At 35.6% G+C, this 22,212-nt stretch overlaps 3 protein-coding genes across 4 annotated transcripts; 1 reads left to right on the top strand and 2 right to left on the bottom strand.

The window, feature by feature from the left end:
* The first annotated feature begins 6,325 nt into the window (after positions 1-6,325).
* Positions 6,326-9,922, top strand: LOC143554902 (uncharacterized). Its single transcript, XM_077044565.1, has 5 exons — positions 6,326-6,420; positions 7,767-7,876; positions 8,110-8,141; positions 9,081-9,347; positions 9,435-9,922. The coding sequence occupies exons 1-5, from the start codon at positions 6,326-6,328 to the stop codon at positions 9,813-9,815; spliced, it is 885 nt and encodes a 294-aa protein (XP_076900680.1). The 3' UTR covers positions 9,816-9,922.
* Positions 9,923-10,493: 571 nt separating this feature from the next.
* LOC143554897 (anthranilate synthase alpha subunit 2, chloroplastic-like) lies at positions 10,494-15,905 on the bottom strand. Of its 2 annotated transcripts, none has more exons than XM_077044558.1 (11): positions 15,635-15,905; positions 15,273-15,460; positions 14,790-14,979; positions 14,420-14,571; positions 14,208-14,323; positions 13,857-14,103; positions 13,691-13,747; positions 12,812-12,964; positions 12,660-12,740; positions 11,090-11,176; positions 10,494-11,018 (listed from the first exon to the last, which is right to left on the bottom strand). In XM_077044558.1, exons 1-11 carry the CDS (start codon positions 15,804-15,806, stop codon positions 10,695-10,697), a joined length of 1,767 nt encoding a protein of 588 aa, XP_076900673.1. In that variant the 5' UTR covers positions 15,807-15,905; the 3' UTR covers positions 10,494-10,694. The 2 variants fall into 2 exon arrangements, with proteins under 2 accessions (XP_076900673.1, XP_076900674.1); XM_077044559.1 differs by having other exon boundaries at positions 15,273-15,457; positions 15,635-15,904.
* Positions 15,906-17,969: 2,064 nt separating this feature from the next.
* LOC143554899 (cell division control protein 6 homolog B-like) lies at positions 17,970-21,730 on the bottom strand. The gene is made up of 16 exons (XM_077044561.1): positions 21,401-21,730; positions 21,146-21,246; positions 20,682-20,902; positions 20,338-20,412; positions 20,148-20,257; positions 19,911-20,017; positions 19,768-19,827; positions 19,577-19,650; positions 19,395-19,445; positions 19,242-19,291; positions 19,061-19,127; positions 18,876-18,965; positions 18,520-18,582; positions 18,332-18,427; positions 18,143-18,232; positions 17,970-18,052 (listed from the first exon to the last, which is right to left on the bottom strand). Exons 1-16 carry the CDS (start codon positions 21,574-21,576, stop codon positions 18,020-18,022), a joined length of 1,464 nt encoding a protein of 487 aa, XP_076900676.1. The 5' UTR covers positions 21,577-21,730; the 3' UTR covers positions 17,970-18,019.
* Between the last annotated feature and the right edge of the window lie 482 nt (positions 21,731-22,212).

Genomic DNA, 22,212 nt, shown 5'->3' with positions numbered 1-22,212 from the left:
AGATGACCTCGAAAAACTAAATTTTATGTTAGGATATTAAAGATAGTATATAAACTTAATTTTAGAATGTTCGAATCGCGAAAATTAGAAAATAAGTAACCGAAAGCAGTAGAGGACACCGTAAGGACCCGACATCAAGTTTTTTAGAAAATTATGTTTTTAGGCAGACATTGACTATAATCCAATTTCACTCAAAGTCTGATGAAAATTATTAGAAAAGGATGTTGTTTGGCTAGATAAATTACGAGATACGTTAAACCTCAACACCTAGATAATACTACATGTTATTATTAATCCACAAAACCTTCCCACTCCCCCACCCCTCTACGGCCGCCAATTTCCCACAACCCCACATCCACTTACAATATAATATTATTATTACTCATGCATACAATGATTACACTAGATTACTTGTAAACTCAACAAACCATCCAACACATCTATCCTATGTACCAACTCATAAGTCTAGCCCTCTTTCTCTCTCAATAAAACCGATCACCACCACCATTCCATCATCATTACCATTTCAAAAACCACCATACACCATTGTTGAAGATTAGGAGTTTTAATGGAGGATTAAGCAAAATAGAAGTTTAGGAAGGTAAAGAAGGAGTCATAAGCTAACTTAAGCCCACATTATCATCTCCCTTAGGCACCAAATCCTAAATCCAAGGTAACCCACTTCAAGATTTGGATATATTAGTTGATATATGGTGTTTAAAGCTTGATTTTAGTATACTTTAGTTTAAAGTATGCATGCAAGTATAATATGGATATATGCATGCATGTGTGTGACCCGTGAGTTTGTATATGAATGTATTGGGTGGGGGGGGGGGAGCGTCACCTCGATAGATCTACCAACATTTATGTGCCCTTAATTCAGTTAACAATTATTTAACTAAATTGATTCATCCCACAATAACGACAATTTATAAAGTATAATGCGCTTTCAAAACATATATATAAATACGAATATAAGTATAATGCGCTTTCAAAACACTATTTTAATAAGTCTTGTCGAGTGTCTTTAATACGTGTTGTCGAGTGTCCTTTAAATTTGTTATTCAAATGTTTAAAATTTGTTATTTCCGTCTCTAGAGTTTCATTTTCGTTGTAATTTTCGTCTCTGTAGTTTGTTGGAATATATTACTTTAGTCCAAAATATGTTAACCAGATGGAAGAAAATTGCAACGAAAATGAAAACATTTTAAAAACATTGGCTCTCAATGTTCCAAATGGCTTGATTAGTGCTTCAAATCGGATGTTTGAACTTCAAAATAACAAAAAAATAAGTTGTTTGGAGTATCATTCGAGCTAAGTCTTATATCAATCGACTCGAATCATCCTTCCGATCAAAAGCCCTAAAAAATCAATTTGAAATTGAGGAAACTTAAAACCCCGTTAAGTTTTTTTTAACGGGAGATCATTGAGAATCAATGTTTTTTAAATTTTGGGACCACTGGTGGGAACTAGGGATGAGCTCCGTACCGTACCGGTACCGAAAATACCAATCCCGAAAATCGCTAGCTAGTAAGTTCTACGTGTACGGCGGGGCGTAGGGGGGGTGGGTTGGGTATGGAAAATTCTTGGTTTTTTTTTTATTATATGTGTCAGTGATTAAGACTTAAAACACTAATATCAGGAAAATCGGTGATATATAGGTCAATGTGATATTATTGGTACAAATATTTCACATGAGGACCGATAACTTATATCCCACTGATATTGACTGCATAGATTTTGATGCAGTTTCGGAAGCGATCAAATGGCTCAAGAACACAATGATTCCATTCAAACGATTCGAACTGAATGATTCGGTTAACAAAGCTTAAAGCTTACAAATTCTTTATTAAAAACGATGAACTAACGAAAACAAAAGACCTAACAACCATATTTATATATAAAATAAGCATTTCCCTATTTATAAATAAAATAAGCATTTGGGCCGGGCCGACTTAATGGACCGGATGCCTCCTGCATCAGATTTATATTTATCTTTTGCTGCTCCCTCTACTGGCGGTTGTTTTTGTGATGTTAGGCCATGCGTAATGGCTAATCCCTCTTAATGAGAGACATTTTGCGCCACGTTATCATCACTCTTTTTAGCTAGAAACATGTGCAATAGATAAAAATTTCCATGCCCCTGTAACGCCCCATAATGCCCCGGGGGATGATGTATGGGGTAAGGTGCACTACTACAATTATATGCTATTTAAAGCGGTTTATTTGTTTCTTAAAAGCGGTTTTCAACCGCTTCAATGGGCATCGCTGTTAATCAGTCCAACTCTTTAGTTTAAAGCGGTTTCTGAATTTTTGGTACAATAAAAGCGGTTTCATGTTAGAAGCGGTTCTTACCCCACCACCGCTTCAAACATGATTATTTTATTAGCTGCCATTTCTAGTATTTAAAACACACATGCTATTATATTAGTTGCTAATATATTTATCTAGCTGCTATTTTATAAAATGAAAACACAGCAACATTAACAAAATTATTATTATTAATATACAAAAACATGCTCTGTATTAACGAAACTATACAAAATTTTCAAATTCAACAACATCAAAATATATAAATCTGATTTAACGTGGGACATCTACAAACACTTGATCAAAATCAGCAACATTACGCTCACAATCGTATCGTCAATGTCCTTGAGCGTAGCAAATCCCAATTCTTGCCAAAATCTAAAAAAACATATAAATAAAGTTAGAAAAACCTTAAACAAACCACAATCTTATATCTAAGAACCCGACAAACCTCAACGGAATAACCCGAGCAACCCGAGTAGTAGAAAAACCCGTAAACGAAAACCCGGAATAAAAAATGTTTTGGTTATTCGGGCTTGCATTGGTGCGAGTCAGGTAGTTCAGTTTTTGGGTTTACATATGACTGAACACTTTTTTAATTCATTTATATGTAAACCTGAAAACCGCATGTAACTCTCGGAGAAGATGTGTGATCCAAATAATTTCAGCCGCCGTATTAGCCATTGCTCTATACTCAGATTCACAATTTGATCGTGCTACAGTTGGTTGCTTCTTGGCACTCCATGAAACCAAATTTCCACCCAAATAAATCGAGTAGCCATACGTTGAACGTCTAGTTTCTATACATCGAGCCCAATCTGCATCCGAGTAACCCACTAAGGCTGTTTTGGTGGGTTTGTTAAACGTGAGGCCAAAGGATAAGGTGCCTTTAACATATTTTAGAATCCTTTTTACAAGCTGGAAGTGTGTGGTGGTAGGGTTTTGAAGGTATTGGCTTGCTTGGTTCACGGCGTATGAGAGATCGGGGCGGGTAATGGTAAGGTATTGGAGTGCACCGACTAAGGAACGATAGAGGGTGGGGTCATGAAAGGTTGTGCCGGTTGAGATGAATGTGTCGGTTGTGTTGAGAGGGGTGGCAACAGGTTTTGAATCTAGGAGGCCCGCTCGAGAGAGAATATCATAAGCATACTTTGCTTGGCTTAGAAATAGACCGGAAGGAGTGTTAACGACCTCGAGACCCAGGAAATAATTCAATGAGCCGAGATCTTTAATTTTGAACTCATTATGTAGACGAGTCGTGAAACTATTGATCACTTTGGAATCGTTTCCGGTGATGATAATATCGTCTACATAAACAAGTAAATAGACAAGAACCGTGTCAGTTTTAAAGACAAAAAGGGATGGGTCGGCCCGACTACATTTAAAACCGATAGTGGCAAGGAAAGCACTTAATCTTTGAAACCAAGCACGTGGTGCTTGTTTAAGACCATATAAAGCTCGTTTAAGTTTGTAAACATGATTTGGAAATTTTGGGTTTACGAATCCAGGTGGTTGTTCCATATAGACGGTTTCGATAAGGTGACCGTTTAGGAACGCATTATTTACGTCTAGTTGACGGAGTGGCCACTTATATATAGTAGCAAGACTAAGAACAACCCGAATAGTAGAGGCTTTGACAACGGGACTAAACGTGTGGGAGAAATCAAGGCCGGGAATTTGTGTGAACCCTTGAGCGACTAAGCGCGCTTTGTAGCGGTCAAGGGTACCATCGGCTTTATACTTGATCCGGTATATCCATTTGGAACCCACAACATTGAATTGAGCCGGTCATTTACAAGAGCCCAAGTATCGTTGTTTCGAAGAGCGGTTAGTTCTTCATCCATTGCAGTGACCCATTTAGGATTTTTAAGGGCCGTTTTGATTACTTTAGGAACTTGTGTGGTGAAGAGTGCATGATGAAGATGGTTTGTTGAAAAATCAGTGAAGTCCGCAGTTTGAAAATGCCGACTTTTGACCTTGTTGTCATGGAGTGTAAAGGTGGCACAGGTTGCATGAGAGGATGAGGATGTTGTATTGTGCAATGAGGGAGAGGTGGGTGGGATAGTGGAATTTATTTGGTGGTCAGTAGGTATATTAGTGGTGGCTTGGGTTGAATTTGAAATGGACATTTGTTGAGGAGTATTTGGGATGGTAATAGGACAAAGATGAGTTGAAGGTGTTGGGTCTGATGGGGGATGTGGGTTGGACGTTTTGTGTGGTTTTGGAACAGAATGTGATGGTTCCATTGTGGGAGATGGAAGATTGTAGTCAAAGTTGGAAAATAGGAGTTCGGTTTCATCGACTGTTGAATTATTTCCGGTGAAAGGGAATGTGTCTTCGTCAAATTTGGCATGTCGGGTTATGTAAACTCGTGATGTAGTAGGATCTAAACATCGATAACCCTTGTGTTTTGGACTATAACCAATAAATATGCACGGAGCACTTCGTGGTGAGAGCTTGTGTTTGGTGTAGTCTCGAAGATAAGGAAAGACCCGACAACCGAAAACTTTTAAGTTTGGATATGACGGAGGTTGATGAAAGAGAATTTCGAATGGAGATTTATTGTCTAGAAGCGGTGTTGGTAAACGGTTTATAATATATGTAGCCAATGTGAAGGCATCTATCCACAAATTTGCGGGTGCATGTGCGTTGAACATCATGGCCAACCCGGTTTCGGTTATGCGACTGTGTTTTCGTTCAACACGCCCATTTTGTTGAGGTGTATGTGGGCATGATAGACGATGTTGGATACCTCATTGATGAAAGAGTTGTTGAACCCGATTATTGGTAAATTATGTTCCACCGTCACTCTGAAAAACTTTAACGTTGCATGTAAATTGATTTTGAACAAAATTTAAGAAGTTGATGAGTATGTTGTAAAAATCGGACTTGACTTTTAGAGGATAAAACCAAGTAAATCGTGAATAATCATCAACAAATGCAACATAATATAAATAACCGTCTGTAGATAATACTGGTGCGGGCCCCCATAGATCACAATGTATTAAGTCCAATACATGTTCAGATCGTTTACAATTTTCAATGAAAGGTAAACGATGCGATTTAGATAATTGACATGATGAACATAATCCTGGTTTAGGTAATAAAGATGTAACAAAAACATGCCCAAGTTTATTCAACAAAGAAACAGTGTCAAACGAGACATGTCCTAAACGACTATGCCATTTATTAAACGATGCACAAAGATGAGAAGCACTAAGAGCCGCGACAAGAGACTTGTGGCCTTGAGAGAGAACATAGAATCCATTTTCACAAGTGCCGCTAGCGAGGACCGCTGCGGTTTTTCGATCCTGAATGTGAAAAAAAGTATTAGAAAACAAGACATCAACGGGAGAGTCATTTGTTAATCTGCTTATAGAAAGAAGATTTTTTGTGAGATTTGGGACAACGAGTACATTTTGTAACGGTAGATGACTATTAATTTTAGTTTTCCCGATTTGGGAAACGGGTAACGATTGACCGTTTCCAAAAATGACGAATGTATTACCCGAGTCAGCAAATGATTCATCAAGACCTTCTGGAGTGCGAAGCATATGGGTGGTGGCTCCAGAATCAGCAGTCCAGTCAGGGGTAGTTTGGGCGATGTTGCACTGAGCGTGGAAAGCTTGTGCAAGGTTAGCATCGAGAGGAGTAGCTCGTTGGGCATAGGTGGCTAAGTGTGGGCAAGAACTTGCATAATGTCCGTCTTTTCTACAGAGTTAACAGTGAGGCGGACGTTTTGAGGATGTGAAGCGGCCTCGGTTAGATGGAGAGCCACGGTTAGGTGTGAAACGACCATGGTTAGCCGAGTTGCGATGCGGTTTAGGGTTGTTGTTGGGTTTTTGTGAGTGTGCCGAGAAAGCTGTTGTGGAGGTTGATTTCCGTTTAAAGTTTGAAGAAAAATTTCTTGGTTTTCTGCATGGGCGAGCAGATCACGAAAAGATGGTGACGGATTTATGTTTCGTTGAACAGTGGAGAAAATTTCAAAAGAAGGGCTGAGACCATAGAGAAACAAATGGCGTTTGTGGCCATCGGTGACCGGATGGCCAATAGCGGCGAGTTGATCACAAATGGATCTGAATTTCCGTCCAAAAGTTGGAGACTGTGGAGGTACCTTTTTGCAATTGGCGAAGGGAGTCTCGAAGTGTGTGCATTCTTTCAAGAGAGTTGTTACTATAGGCAGTTTCGAGTGCTTGCCAAACTTGACGAGCAGTGGTGTGACCAATTGTTTCGGCCATAGCCTCCTCTGTAAACGAGGATTGCAAGAGTAGGATGACTCTTTGGTCCGCCTCTTGCCATATAGTGAAGGCCGGGTTGGGGCTTTCTTTTCCATCGGAGACGACGGTGCAATGGCAGTACCATCAACATGGTTAAGATATGAGAGTAGGGGATGGACTTGGTTTTTCCAGAATAAATAATTGGTAGAGGAGAGTTTTAGAGTGATGAAGTGAAACAGAGTATGCAAGGGAGGAGTGTTTATGAGATCTGAAAGAGATGAGGAGCCAGCCATATGGATCGATAAGGAAAAATAAATTGGCAGCTAGGTTAGGAACTAGGCTGTGATACCATGAAAGGGTGTGAAGATTTCATGTCTTTCATTATACAATAATAACAAATATATATACAGAGAGTGCATCAAATAGGGAGAGATTATCTCCTCAATAAAAGTAAAAGGAAAGTATAACAATAGTTGACAAAGTATTAAAATTGAATTTTAAAACATCTTTAATATTGCCGCCTATTACCGAACAAATGTGATTCGCACCCTTTAAGTGCGCATTTAAACCTCCGGCTTTACTTTTGCATGCATAAAATCATTTTTTTTGAATGACTAACTCCTTTACTTTGTTTAAATAGATTCTTTTAAGCATAACAAGCCCCTAAACTTTGCTATTTTTCGTTTAGTTTGGACTTTGGTAAAGAACTTGCTTGAGAACTTAGTCGAGCAAACACTTAAAAACAATGGTGATTATTCCCAATTTTGCTAAATTCTTAATAAGCAAAACACATTTAAAAAAATTACCTCACTTCAAATTTTATGGTTTTCTAGTAGTGGTGTGCTTTCATTGATTGCTTGTCTATATGTTGCTTGCTTGATACATATTTATGTAAAATAGTAACTCTCGTTTTAACTGCCTGTTAGTTAAAGATTATTTATTGTTGTTGTCCATTAGATTGTTTTGTATTAGGGTTTTCATCTAGTATTATCAATGAGATTATCGAAGAACACGATTTTGCTTGTTAATTAACTGGACTGTAAACTTGTAACCTTTTGAGGTTATTTCAAAGTGGACTGTTAATTTTTAGGGCAAAGTGCATGAAAATGTGATGAGCTTTATACAAATTGCCGTTGAATGTAATGAGTTATATTTCATTTTTTTAGCTTTGAGTGACACTATTGAAGTAAATCAATTTTTTGTTATTATACAGTTAACTTAGTTTCTAACATGTAGTAGGTATGGGGAGATTGTTGATGTTAACCTAGTCAGAGATAAAGGCACAGGAAAATCGAAAGGGTCTGCTTTTGTTGCATATGAGGGCCAGAGAAGTACAATTCTTGCTGTCGGTTAGTTTCTTCATCTATCTGAGTTTAGATTTATTATTTAAATAAATTTTCATAGTTGGTGACCAAATGAGTGGTTGAGTTCATGAGTCTTAACAATGTCAATAGTGTATTTTTTAGAATATTGTGATTTGGAGGTTTCGTGTATTTAAAATGAACCATGAACAACTTTTGGCCAATTTGAGCTAATACCATTTTTTAAGTTTTTTTTTAACTTTATCTGTTTGACCGATCAGAGTTTAATCGTAAGTGGATCAACCATATACAGGTACGTAGGTTGAAATTCTCATCTTTATGTTATCTTTAACTCTGTATGACAAAAGAAAACTATGTGACATCATCATTTTTCTATTAGACAGATTGCAACCCCGCATTTCATAATATCTAGGTTTGGTTGAGAGGAGATGAAAAAAAATTGATGGCTAGGCGAAACCGGCTAAACAATTAACTGAGTAGGTAAAAATATTTAATTTTGTGGGCTAAATTTACACCGTCTAAGAAGACGGCTAAATATTTAATAGAGTTGGTAAGGTTTGTAAAATATTCAATTTTGGCGGCTAAAATTAGACGGCTAAATGAAAAAAAGAAAACTGCTAAGTGAAGCCTTAGCCTACAAGCCGAGTTGGAGCCGGCTAAGAAGGAATATTTGGAGCCGGCTAAGTAAATAGACACGTATCCCGAAGACAGCTAAGAGTCAAAGATGCCGGCTAAATAACCATAGATGTAGGCTAACTTTAGCCGCCTTTGACACGTGTCAAATTTTTATTGGCTAAAGGCGGGTCCCTTTTGCTTTTCATAAAATTCCATGCCCATAAAGTGGCGGCTAAGCTTAGCCGGCTTCGGTGACGTGTCAGTTGTTTATTAGTCAAAAAACCAATGATTGGAGAGATGTAGGCTAAAACAGACATGTCTATTTTGATAAATTCTTGGTCAAACATGTCTAATTGGGTAATTTTCCCTTATTTTTTAGGGTGTTTTTTCATAACCATTTAAGTAAGCAAATATGTTTGAATTCTTTTACAACCTAGCTACTTTTATTAGTTTCAGTCCCTTCCATGATCAACTAGCTACAAATATAACTTCATGAAATAATACCATGTACTCCTTTTATCTTTTCATAAATCTTTGTATGTACTAATTTGACACATAAACTACATTATGCTGGTCTATAATAAGTCTAAATTTCTGTCTCTAGATATAATAAAACTCAGCTTTACTGACATCATGGTTTGTCTATTTCAAAAATAATTGTAATTATAATAGTACTACATTTATTTTCTTTTCAGATAATTTGAATGGTGCACAAGTTCTTGGGCGTACAATAAGAGTGGATCACGTTGCTAAATACAAAAAGAAAGAAGAAGAGGACGAAGAAGCCGAGCAGCAGAAAAGAGAGGCACGAGGAGTGTGTCGTGCTTTTCAGAGAGGCGAGTGCACACGTGGCGCTGGGTGCAAATTCTCTCATAACGAGCAAGTAAGATTATCTTAAGTCATAATCTTTAAAAGTTCAAGATAATGAACAGGTAATATAGCTTATTTAACATATATACTTTGAATTCAGAGGGCTGCAAACACTGGTTGGGGTGCTCAAGATGCTAAACATGCAAGATGGAAGAATGACAAGTACGAAGGCCCAACAAGAGGCCCATCGCAGCGGGGGATGCGCGACAAGGACAGGGACAGTTACAGCAAACAGAAAGATACAAGATCAAGAGACGAAGATACCAGAAGTAGCAGACCGAAATCGGACAAAATAGATGATGATTATTATGGGAATAGAAAATCAAGGTATGATTCTGCAGATGATAATAGAAGGGATGAAAAGAGGTCAAAGTATGACTCGGAGTCGTATCGAAGAGAGTATCGAGAATCTGACAGACGAACGAGCCGTGACCACAGTAGGAAGGATGAGGGTCGCCATGTAAGATCACACAGAAGATGAACCGCGTGTTTTAGTTGTCATGTTTCTTAACTGGGTCCATCGATTCACACCAGATTTGGCTTTGATACCGGATTATTTTCTTAAGTGAACACAAGTTGTTTCCAGTTTCTCACATTTGTACTCAGTTGATGCGAATATGTTGTTTTGATCATGGTATATTAGAAGGGCATTTTTGACCCATTTGTGTACTTGTAAGAAAAGATTTAACTACAAAGAGAGCGAGTCAAGTGAGAAATCCTATTTTTAAACTAACTTGTGTTATTGTCAAAGTTCTATATCTTTTAATTCAAGTATTAGTATCTTGTTATAATTATATAGTTAAGTCTTGAACGTATTACTCGTTTAGGGTTACGTAACTAAGACTCTCGAGAGTCACGATTCTACTTTTACATATGTATACACAACACCGTATCACATAAACTCATGCACGTGCTATTGTTAGTGCGTAGTAAAAATATTTTAGCGTTTAAGAAAAAAAGTTGATAACTGTACAATACATACAACACACCAAAAACCTGCAACTAAATGATTTTCGCTTCATTTTATTTCACAAGCCTAGTTTTAACTGAGAGATCAATTAGCCATGCCACAAATTCTAAGCTTAAATTTGGACAGTTTGATATAACTAAAAAATCACAACATTCAATGCCAAATAGGCACGATAGTTCACGCGTGTCGTGGTATCTAAATGTCCATTTTCATAAAGATTATTGCACTATCCAATAATCAAATAGTCACAAAGACCTTGAAAATCCTTTTCAGTACTAAGTAAAAACGAAAAAGACTAAAAGAAAACTTATCAACCCAGAGACATTACCGACCACCGAAACCAATTATTTTCGTGTGCTCGTTAATCAAGGGCAGTTGAGTTGACCGATCTCATTTGTCAACAAACGATGACTCGGCAAGATCAATAGCGCGTGCCAGTGCAGCAGCTTTATTCTCACACTCCCTGTGTTCATCAGCAGGATCACTATCAGCAACGATACCTGCCCCAGCTTGAAGGTGCGCCACCCAATCACGTCGCTTGTTTGCATCGTCATACTTGTACATTGTGTCATATCGGGCTGCTGTTGGAAACACGATTGTTCTTAAGGCCAATGCGATGTCCATGTCACCAGTGAATGAGATTCCTCCAAACCCGCCACTGTAGGGTCCACGTCTAGTCACTTCCAGCTTATCAATCAGTTCCATGGCTTTCACCTGTTGCATATAAGTTTTGAGTAACGTGGAACACATGCGAATTAAGAAATGAAAAACTACTGTTTAGAAACCTTGGGGGCCCCACTAACTGTTCCAACAGGTAAAGCGGCACGTAGGGCATCCCATGTACTTAATTCATCAAGCAGCTCTCCCGTAACCTAAAAAAGAGACCGAACAGATTGACCGACAGCATCAGAGCAATAAAGAAATCTAAAAAGTAGTAAGCTAGTTAACTTTAAGTAACATTTATTTTGGAATATTGCAACAATTTAGAAAAATAAATAATCATATGGGGTAAAGATGATATAATCCTTCCTATACTTACCTTCAAGGGGTGGTGCAGTGGTAAGCACCATGGTATTGGTGGGTCCTGTTTGTTTACCCATAACGGGTTCTAAACAAACCGAATGTCCAGGAACAGTATGTTAACCGTTCGGCGGAAGTTCGTCTATGTTCGCTTATAATAAACAAACGAAAATGAACAAAAAAAATATTGTTCACTTGGTTAAACGAGCAAGCATAAACACACATCTTGCTCGTTCATTTATGTTTGATTATGTTCTTTCGTATAAATCTATTTATATTCGTTAATTTATGTTTGTTAGTTTACATTTGATTAAGTTCGTGTGTTTATGTTCGTTAGTATATCCATTAAATTTTTTTAGACCCATTATAATTTTTTCTAGTTTAATAAATTTTCAGGCCCAACACATTGTTGTTCAGATTTACTTTTAATTGGTTTTAGCTCAGTTCATAGTTATTAAATGCTCTAGGCGCACTCAAGGTGCATAGGCCTCGCCTGGGGCTTAGGTGAAGGCGCAAAAAAAGCGAGGGTCTGAGGGAAAAAAAGCGCACTTAAATAAAAAATTAAAATATATTATGTATATGAAAATACATACTATTCTTCAAATAAAATAAACAAGCTATTATATAACATTTAACATCATCTGATTAGTAACAAAAGCTTAAAGCTCTAAAATAGTAAGATTTAAATGTAATTCCAAAACTTGAATAACAAAATGTATCAATATAAAGCCTTTGGCCTCTCCTATATTTAAGTTTCAATCGCGCTCCTTGTGTTTCCTTTACTTGGCTTTTATCTTCTCATGTTCTTGGCATAAACGATGCCGAAGCGCTCGCCTAGGAACTAGAAGCGCATTTATTGAGACTCGCCAGAAAAATGGGCCTAGGCACAAGAAGCGAGGGCTTTTAATAACTATGGATCAGTTATGTTCGTTAATCTATGTACAGCTATGTTCGTTCGTGAATCGCTCATATATACTACTAACAAACAAACACGAACATTTTCTTTATCTTAGTGGATGAACAGGAACAAGAAAACCCTGTTCTTTGAATTGTTCATGTTCGATCGATTTTTCGGTTAGCGTTATACAAACGAACACAAACATGCTCCATTCATGTTTGTGTGATTCGTTTACAAGCCTAAGTACGACTGAAATTAGTTCACTTGTTGCCTTTAGTTTCTGATTTTAAATGATTTTTGCAAAAAAAAAATAATAATAATAAATAAACAAAATAAACCTTTGACCTGTGTTTTCTGAATTACCAGTTTCTAGATTGGACATAAGCCAGTTGTGACTGAACCAACTATGCAATGTGCATGTAAGAATAATAATTTACCGTGGAGCTAATATGCATTACGTGAGAATACCGTTCAACATTCATCAGTTTCTCGACGTTAACCGAACCAGGTTTTGAAACCTGCAGGAATATCCTTGTTTAGTTCAAGTAAATAATTGAAATATAAACATTTATATTAGCATTAAAACCACCTTTCCAACATCATTCCTCCCTAAATCAACCAGCATGATATGCTCTGCACATTGTTTTTCATCATGAAGTAGTTGTTTTTCCAACATATAATCTTCTTTAGGTGTTTTTCCTCTCCATATAGTTCCCGCAAGGGGTCTATTTGTAACTTTTCTCTGTCAACAAGAGCATATAAAGATGAGTTATACAATACAACACTAATTTAGCATTAAAAAACATTTAGTCAATTTCACCCCCACTTACTTATAAATAACTAGTAGGCCTGTAAACTATCAAAACATTTAGTTAACAATTCGTGAACTGCTCTGAGGAAAGTTCGTTAATTTAATAAACGAACAAACATGAACCGAAAAAATTGTTCATTTAGTTAAATAAACGAACATGAAAAACACATGTCTCGTTCATTCATTTATGTTCATTCGTTTAAGTTCATGAACCTTCATTTATGTTCATTCGTTTACGTTCATTAGTTTACTTTTGTTTTCGTTTGTTTACGTTCATTAATATATTCATTTAAATACTATGGCTCATAACAAGTTAGTATAGTTTTAGTAACTTTTTAGGCCCGGCACATTGTTCTTCACATTACTTTTAACTAATTTTAGCTCAGTTATGTTCATTCATCTATATTCAGTTATAATCGTCCATTTGTGTTCGTGAATCGTTCATTTATACTATTAACAAGCAAACGTACAGGAAGACAAACATGTTCAGTTTCTTACGAATGAACACAAACAAGAAAACCCCATTTGTTTAATTGCTAGTGTTTGATCTTTTGTTCAGTTGAAGTTAAATGATCGTGAACATGTTCCGTTCGTGTTCGTCTGGTTCGTTTACAAGCCTAATAACTAGATTCAAGTTAGGTTATTATGGCTTATTACCTTTTTCACACGGGTAAGAATTTCAGGACTTGAAGCAACAAGAATAGACCCTCTAGCCTGTATGCATGAAAACACAAATACAAAACCAAATAACTGTTAAGTCTACTTTTCCCCTGAAGTGAGTACCAATAAAATACCAATTTGAAGTATCAAAAGAACAGAGAACCTGTAAGTAAGTCATGTATGGACTCGGGTTGACAATTCTCAAAGCCCGGTAAACTTCAAACGGATCTGCAAATGTACGGCATTCAAAACGTTGACTTAAGACAATTTGAAATATGTCCCCAGCTAAAATATGTTCTTTAGCCTGCAACACTGCTTCCTTGTATGCTTCACTTGTCATGCTTGACTTTTTCAAAGAAGGTCCAAATAAACTAGTATATAGTTTAATTGACCCTGGAGAAAGTTTTGGTCTGTACTGGAAGTCATATCAGAAGTCAGAACTACCAATGAAATATAAACAGAATCTATGCGTTTGACATTGTGACTAACTAACTAACTAAAATAAAGTACTCACGGAACGATATCATGAACTCGTGACACTAATGTCTCCAAGCGTTCTGTTCCGTCTTTAAAAGCTTCATCAACAGAGGAATATTGATCCATTCGCACCCAATGTATCACATAAGCTTTCTGGGATAGCAAATAACCGCATAACTTAGAAAATTAAAAAATTACAGAATTAAAGATATGAAGGAAGTTGACATGTTAAGAATAAAAAAGTCAAACCTTCTCGACATGATCAAACACAATCACGTCATCATAAAGACCAAGATGAACATCTGGAAGGTTCCTGTCATCCTCCGGTGCGTTTGAAAATGGAAGCTTTTTCTTCTCTACATACCGCACCGTGTCATAAGAGAAATAGCCAACCCAGCCACCTGTTATTATGAATTATGAGAAATGGAAATTATAGTGTGCGTGCAAACTAGTGTCTAGTTAACAAGCAAAACTGTAAAGATATAGACTAGTATCTGATTTTCTATTCCATCAAGTTTGTAACATAATTAAGCCCTAATGAAAGCTAAGTGACTATCATAATTTTGAATTCACATCAGAAGAGGGCAAAGTATTAAAGAATAAACTGTCATAATTATACCACAAAACGCATCAGGGAGCTCATCAATTCTTTGAGGCTTCCATTGCTCCATTATCCTCCAAGGAACCGTCATGGGATCCTCCACAAACTCCTCAGTCTTCCGCCCTTCATGGTGATCCATAACTGTAACCATATTCTCCTTTGCCACAATTTCCATCGTAGGCTGAGCTCCAATCACACTGTACCGCCCCTAACATAGTAAATCCACCAGTTAAACAAGTATAAATCAACATCAACAAAAACTGAAAGATCACTGAAACTTTGCTAATCAAAGGTATATATCCCAGTACTAAGCCTCGTCTCGTTATCCAATTCCATGAAAAACTTAAGATCTCTATGCATCAAATACAAAACTAATATGTTTTATTGCTTCTAACTTCTCTAATTTTTCTTAAAATGCCATCCGGAGGACGAATTTGCTAATAATATGCTCACATTTCTAAACTATCAAATAATCAAATGGCAATAGCAAACGGTGCTTACAACATTGGAAGCCTTTAGGCCAGGCTCAACCGACTCGAACAAAAAACTCGGCGCATCACGATCATCTTCTTTTACGAGACACCTGTACGCCAAAACCGGCGTCAAATGATCCGAAAATATCGACCGGTATAACGGAATCAAGTTCCCATGCTTGGCAGCTTCCTTGAACTTTACCGAATGATCGACTGCTGAAACAATAACAATTATCCATCAGTCCTGATAATATTGCCCTAACTAAACAAACTTATTAATGTAAATAACAATAATATTATTAAATTAATTTAAAAGCTAACAAAACAAAATTACTAATGCGAATACAACTATATTATAAAATTAATAATTAATTAAAAGTTTAAAATAACCTGAAGCGGTTGGAGATTGAAGAGAGCATTTGAGCGTGACGAAACGTGGCGCGGCGGCGGCGGAGGTGTTGAAGAGAACGGTGGAAGGAGGGATGAAGGAGGTGCCGGAGCGGACAGAGGAACGGCGGCGAGACGGCGGAAGAGGACGGTGAGAGATGGCTAGGGTTTCCATTGATTGAGTGATAATATGATATTCAGTTCAGGGCATGAGTTTTGTTTGTGGACAGTGCACTGATGAAGCTCAGACGAATTTGCTGACGAAACGTAACTGCTGGACTGTTATCGGTATTTTTGGGTCGTATTTTCAGTCAAAGTATTATTATTTCAGTCAAAGTATTATTATTTTCAGTCAAAAGAATTATTATTTTGGTTCGGTTCAGTTCGGTTATTAGGTGAAACCTAAACCAAAACCAAAGTAGTCTGTTATTTTAGTTTCCTAACCGATCGGTTTTTGGTTAGTCGGTTACTCGGTTTTCAGTTATTTTCGGTTTCGGTTAATTGCATGTACATTAAAAAAAATCAAAATCAAATAATGAACTACAATAATTATTCACGTGCCATCTAATATACAATAACTAGCTTTAGAAACTCGTGTATTACACGAGATAAATTAATGTATAAATTAAAATGAATAATTTAATATAAATTAAAAAAAGATAACTATGCCTCTTTATGTTATGTAAAAAAAATGTATTACAAATATAGTCGTATTATATCATCAAATAAATTTGACTTTTATATCAGAATGGATTGTTGTACAATCGGTATACGATAATAAAGCAATGCCACTGAAGGAAAATTTAAAACAATGATGCATTTCGATGTGAACGATATAGCTAAAGTCTTTCACAAATTTTCAATATTTAATAAACATGATTTGATGTACATTTTTTAGTTTCACCAAGTATGTTGTGAAATATATTCTAACAATATATATTAGTATAATATGTAAATATTTATTTGTATAAAAATGTATAGATATAATACAAATAGAGTTTAAATAAAAGTGAATAATTTAATTAGATATAATATAAATAGAGTGTAAAAAGAAAGTAAATAATTTGTTATATTTGTCATATATAAGTTTTGGAGGGAAAAAAATTATATGGATTAACCAAAAACTGACACGTGTCACAATTATTTTACTTTATTATAATAGGTAGATAAGCCTTTAGTCACTATTATCCATGAATAAATTTCCAAACATAAAAGAGTATAATAAAGAAAAGGTGTAACCGATTACCTTAACAAAGAATGTAAAGTGATACATTGATGTATTTGAGTATGTAGAATACAGAAAGGCATAATCGATTAATTTTTTACTTTTCTTCACGAAACCCGTTTTGAGCGTATTACGATTTTATTGAGCGTTTTTGTCTTTTGGCTTTGAGCGTTTTGTTTTTGCCTCAAGCGTGATTCGCGTACGTTAAAGTACGTTAAGGATTATTGTACGTTAACCTCACTTCACAAACTTGCATATTTGTTGCATGATAAAATGAAAAGGAATGGTTTTTAGACATTGCGTTTTTATCAAATACACAATATATTTTTGGATTTATCAAAGCTTCAAAAGCAGTGGACCTAATGAGATGTCTTACTCGCCTACATGACCCTCAATGTAAGCTTCGCTTTTGTATGCGGGTGGCTAAGTAGTTGTTCGGACTCCAAACATGTCAGTCTATGTTTGTTAAAGATGTTGTCTCTGTTGTTGACAAAGGGCTCCGAGAAACGATTGAGAATATTGTCATATATAGGGGCCCGTGTTTTGAGGATTTTCAATGAGACTAGTCTCTCTCCCTATTCGTTTTGATAGTTTAGGGTTATATTCAGCCAAGGATGTTTTCACGACGCCAAAAAACAATAACTTTGTAATTGGATCTTGTTGTAGGTTTGGCTTAAGCCCATAACAGAATCAAAACTTAGGAGTGACTCACATACAAAACTAACTATTAACACAGTATGGGATATAACATTCCATAATAAACAACAAAATAATTATTTATACTAATCCATAATGTGTTCTTTATTTTACCAAGAAACATTTTCTAGAGTTGTATGTTAATCCAGTTGGGTTTGCTGATCTAAACAGAACTATTTCTTTGCAAAAAAAAATATATAACTTCAATTAATATAATCAATAGTCAATACTGATTCGGAGTTTTGATCTGCTGTTCTATTCCATGCTATTCCATGCACCATTGACAAGCTCAATTTGAAACCATTATGATCAAGTGCACGTCTGCACGATGGCAATAATCTGTAATAAGAACAAATATTATAAGCATTTAAATTGCAGTTATATAAAGTGTAAGATGGTTGAAAAAACACCGAATCCTAACCTTTACAATTAGCTTGAAAAATATTACAGGTGTGGACGATTGAAATTTACTGAAGACAGTTCCTAAAGAAACGAATGCCCTGAAAAACATAGATTAAGTGATTATTATACATGGCACAAACGGCATAATAGCAATAAGGATTAAGGAAGTTAAAAGTTGTTTTTGGTACCTGCAACGCAAAAATGATGTCTGCTTCGTCTATCTGTAACGTCACTCTCCTTAATTTATCATCTCTAGATTGACCAAGTTTTAAAATTCCCTACAAAATGACAACAATTTATAAATATTTGCTGCAAAGAACAATTCATTTGAATCTTTTATATTTAAAAAGTATACTGATAGGTGTTGTGGTAGTTACCTGATCACCAAGCACTCTACACATGCATGAAAGTTCCGTTATACCAACCGGTGGTATCAATGTTGATTTGCAGACATCAATATAAAACTTGTTCAACTGTAAAGTAACAAACTTTGATTAAATAAATGGATATTTATAGAATCCTAAACTGTAATTTCAAATGATAGATATGTATTTATAATTTATACCTCTCCAATAGTCGTATCCTTCTTTCCTTTACGGAAATGCTTCACAGCAGAACATAATACAATCTACACCAAAAAGAGACTTGCAAATTAGTTTTACTTCAAAGAGAATATCAGGTTGACAGTTAAACGGCTAGCCTTATTTGACTTTTGAGTTTTGACCATTCTACGTAAATAATGAACGGGCTTGGTTATGTTTACAATGCAATATTAAAACAAATGGTATTCTAAATCTTTGAAGGAAAGAATTTGGATCTATTTGGCCAGTTTACTTTTTTTAGCTGAAAACATTGATTTAAGCCATTTTGAGATAAAACACTACCCAAATCAACCTGTTCACGATGGTGGGAAAATGGTACCTGTTGATGTTGTGGAAGAGATTGTATAGTGTCAACTATCGGTGATTTGTAAGCCTTTGATAAAGCAATAGCCATATGATCAACCCTCACCTACAACAAAACAAAGTAAATAGAGACAGATAGTTATTTAAACAAAACTCAAATTTGGATATTATTTAATAAGCTATTTGATGTGAAAAATTTACCATGGATGTCAAAGTTGAAGTGCAGGTATCTTCTCTAAGCTCAGTTTCAAGAATCTCAATTGCACCCCTGAAAACAAAAATAAAATAAAATAAATAAAAATCAAGATTAACTTATGCCTTAAAGAATGTAAAAAAATTTGTAGACTATAAACAATTGAAAATAATTAAAAAACATGCCAACCTGCAGATACCAAGAGCTTTCCTCATATCTCCAGATGCTGCAGCTACTTTCTGCGTAGATTCAAGTGGTACATCTTAGAATTTATAACAACTTAACTTTTTAATATTAGAAAGACATGAAATAAACCAGTAGATAACATTGTGGTGTACTCACTCGTGCACAGAGTTCGAGTGCTTGTGGCTGGAAAACAACAAAAGGAAGTGCCTGATGGAACAAAACACCCATAATTAACTCTCATATTTTGCAGAAAATGGATAAATTTTAATTATTGTAATCCAAAGAAATGTAAATATTGTATAATTAAGTAGCTGAAAAGAAAGACAAGTAATGCTTACCATCAACCTTTGTTTGAGAATCATGATGATTTGATCCAGAGAGTAGGATCGAAAGGACACGACAGTTGGCTTACCTGGCATTAAAAAAGGAAACCAAACATTAATATTGAGAAGTATATAATTCACAATATAACAGAAATCAGAAGCAGAATGTGTATTGAAAGTGTAACAAAGATAAACAAGATACTCACAATTTAGAGACTGCAGTTTTGGGAGAAAACGGTCTGCCAAGTCAATTGCATTAGCTATACCTGTAAAAGAAGTTAGTGTGAGAAATTTATAAACAAAAACAAGAAGAAATGTATTAAGTTCAAAGACGGTCAGACAAGCATACCAATCAATATAACTTTTGAAAATGGCAATGTTGTTAGCATAAATAGATCATGAAGCACCACTCGGTCCTTAGTAATCAAGTAATCCAGCTCATCAGCTATAACCAACCTGCTTACAGCACATATATTAATAGATAGCAAATGCAAAACATCTAATTATTCAATCTGATCATTGATCAAGTTCGTAACAAAAGTTAATATCTAAAGCCTAAATGTGCATACTGAGTGATAGATCTTACATCATTTTAGCGTCAGGTGACTGCTGCTTTTGGGAATACAAATGCTGAAGTTGTTTTAAGGGTGCAGATCGACCGTTGACTTTCTTATTTGGTTGACTTTTTTCAAGTATCTGCAAAATGTAATGAATTATAAGCATAATGTTCCTTACATATGAGTCTGTTAATATCAATATCATGAAAAAAGTTTCACCTTGTTGAAAATTTCTGATGTGCTTGAAAGTGAAGTACAGTTTATAGTCAAAACATCCGGTAGTTGACCTCCGGTCTGGAAAAAATAACCATGACTGACTGTAATACACAGAATACTAAACAGAAAACTATAAAGAACCACTAAGCATATGTTATAATGTTAATAATGCTACACGCATGACAACATTTTATCATAAATGCCAGCCAGTAACTCCCTAATGTATATGCACCATATCCATAATTCAATACATCTAAGAACATAAACTATCCAACAATCTAAACCAAGTAGAAATGCATAATATAATAAAATTACTATCCACAATTGGATACTTCAAAACTAATTACCTCTTTAGCCCAAACATCCAAACACCCCTTCACATTTTCCATCGAAAGCGATTTACCGGTCCCGGGACATCCACAGATATACAAACTCCCAGCCATCTCCTCCACAAGACATTGCCTGCAAAACTCCACTATCCGTTTCTGTTCTTCCTCACGGCACACAACCATTGACTGTGCTGTCGATGCATGCAACGCCTCTTTCACCGCACTTATTTGCCCTGATTCTACACAAAATAAACTAAATAATAAGAGTTTGAATCAAATACAAATCAAATTAACACGCTAATTGTAAAAATCAAGTGGTGTAATTATTTTTACAACATAGTGTAATTACAGCATAGTCTATATATGCTGCAATGTAATTACATAATTACACTACTATATATATAATTGCATTACTTGATTCTTACGATTAGCACGTTAATTGTGTAATTAAAATGAATTGTATAATTTAATTTCAAACTAACCTGTTGGATTCCAGATCGGTTTATCCAGGAGACTGTCCAGTAACTTCTTCACCGGAAGCTTATTATTATTATTATTATTATTATTATTATTATTATTATTATTATTATTATTATTATTATTATTATTATTATTATTATTATTCACTTTCGTTAAACTAACATCAACACCACCGGTTTCAACCTGTGGAATTAAAATTGACTGTTACAATAAGCTATTGAAATCAATTAAGTGATTAAACGAAGATTCGAGAACTTACATTTGCTCGATTTGTACTCGGACTGTCATTAACTCGTCGACGAGCTGATTTACTCTTCACCGGAGATGATGACTTGGACGGAGTATTATTAACAGCCGGATTATCGATCAAAGCTGAATTAGATCTTAACCTCCGTTTGTGAGGAGAAGGAGTATTAACGGCGATTGACGGCATATTTTGTAGATCTGTCGGAAATTGGTGTAAATTGGAAGTGATTGATTGAATTGAATGTGGAAATGGAGGCAATGGCTGAAATATAGGGTTTGTTTTGAGTCAGTTTCGCGGGAAGTGATGTATTCTTTTGGCAAGTGAAAAATTCCCGCCATGTTCATTGCGGGAAAGTGGAAACAAAGACACGAAATAAATAAAAGACCAAATATAGAGCCATAAAGGTATAAACAATTGCTCATCTATTTTATTGGCAATACAAGTCCACTAGTTAACAAGCTTGCGACCAATGTTGCGTAGGATGTACAAGCACCTAGGCTTTAGGCTTAAACACCTTATTCTGTTATGGTCGTGTTCGATAAAGTCCAGATGTAGCTAGAAAGTTCAAACACAAACAAGCAATCCGACCTTTGTATAGTTGGCACGTGGCATATATGTTTGTAAGACCAACGAAGATACTTATATATGGAGTTAAAATAGACTTTTTTTTATTTTAACTAGAATGCGATTTATTTAACGTTTAATTGTTTTGTTTATACACGTATGTACTATGTTTTTTTATGCACTTACGACTATAACCATAAAAACAAAACACTTTTTTTAAACAGTGTATAAACCCACCCTCAATACTTGAGTTACCTT

The sequence above is a fragment of the Bidens hawaiensis genome, unplaced genomic scaffold, assembly GCF_021521415.1.
Source record: "Bidens hawaiensis isolate Kalapana, Puna unplaced genomic scaffold, B.hawaiensis_p1.1 tig00017861_1, whole genome shotgun sequence".
NCBI classification, from domain to species: Eukaryota; Viridiplantae; Streptophyta; class Magnoliopsida; order Asterales; family Asteraceae; genus Bidens; species Bidens hawaiensis.
Note: the sequence above shows the minus strand (reverse complement) of the source record. Positions and strands in the feature narration are given on the sequence as shown.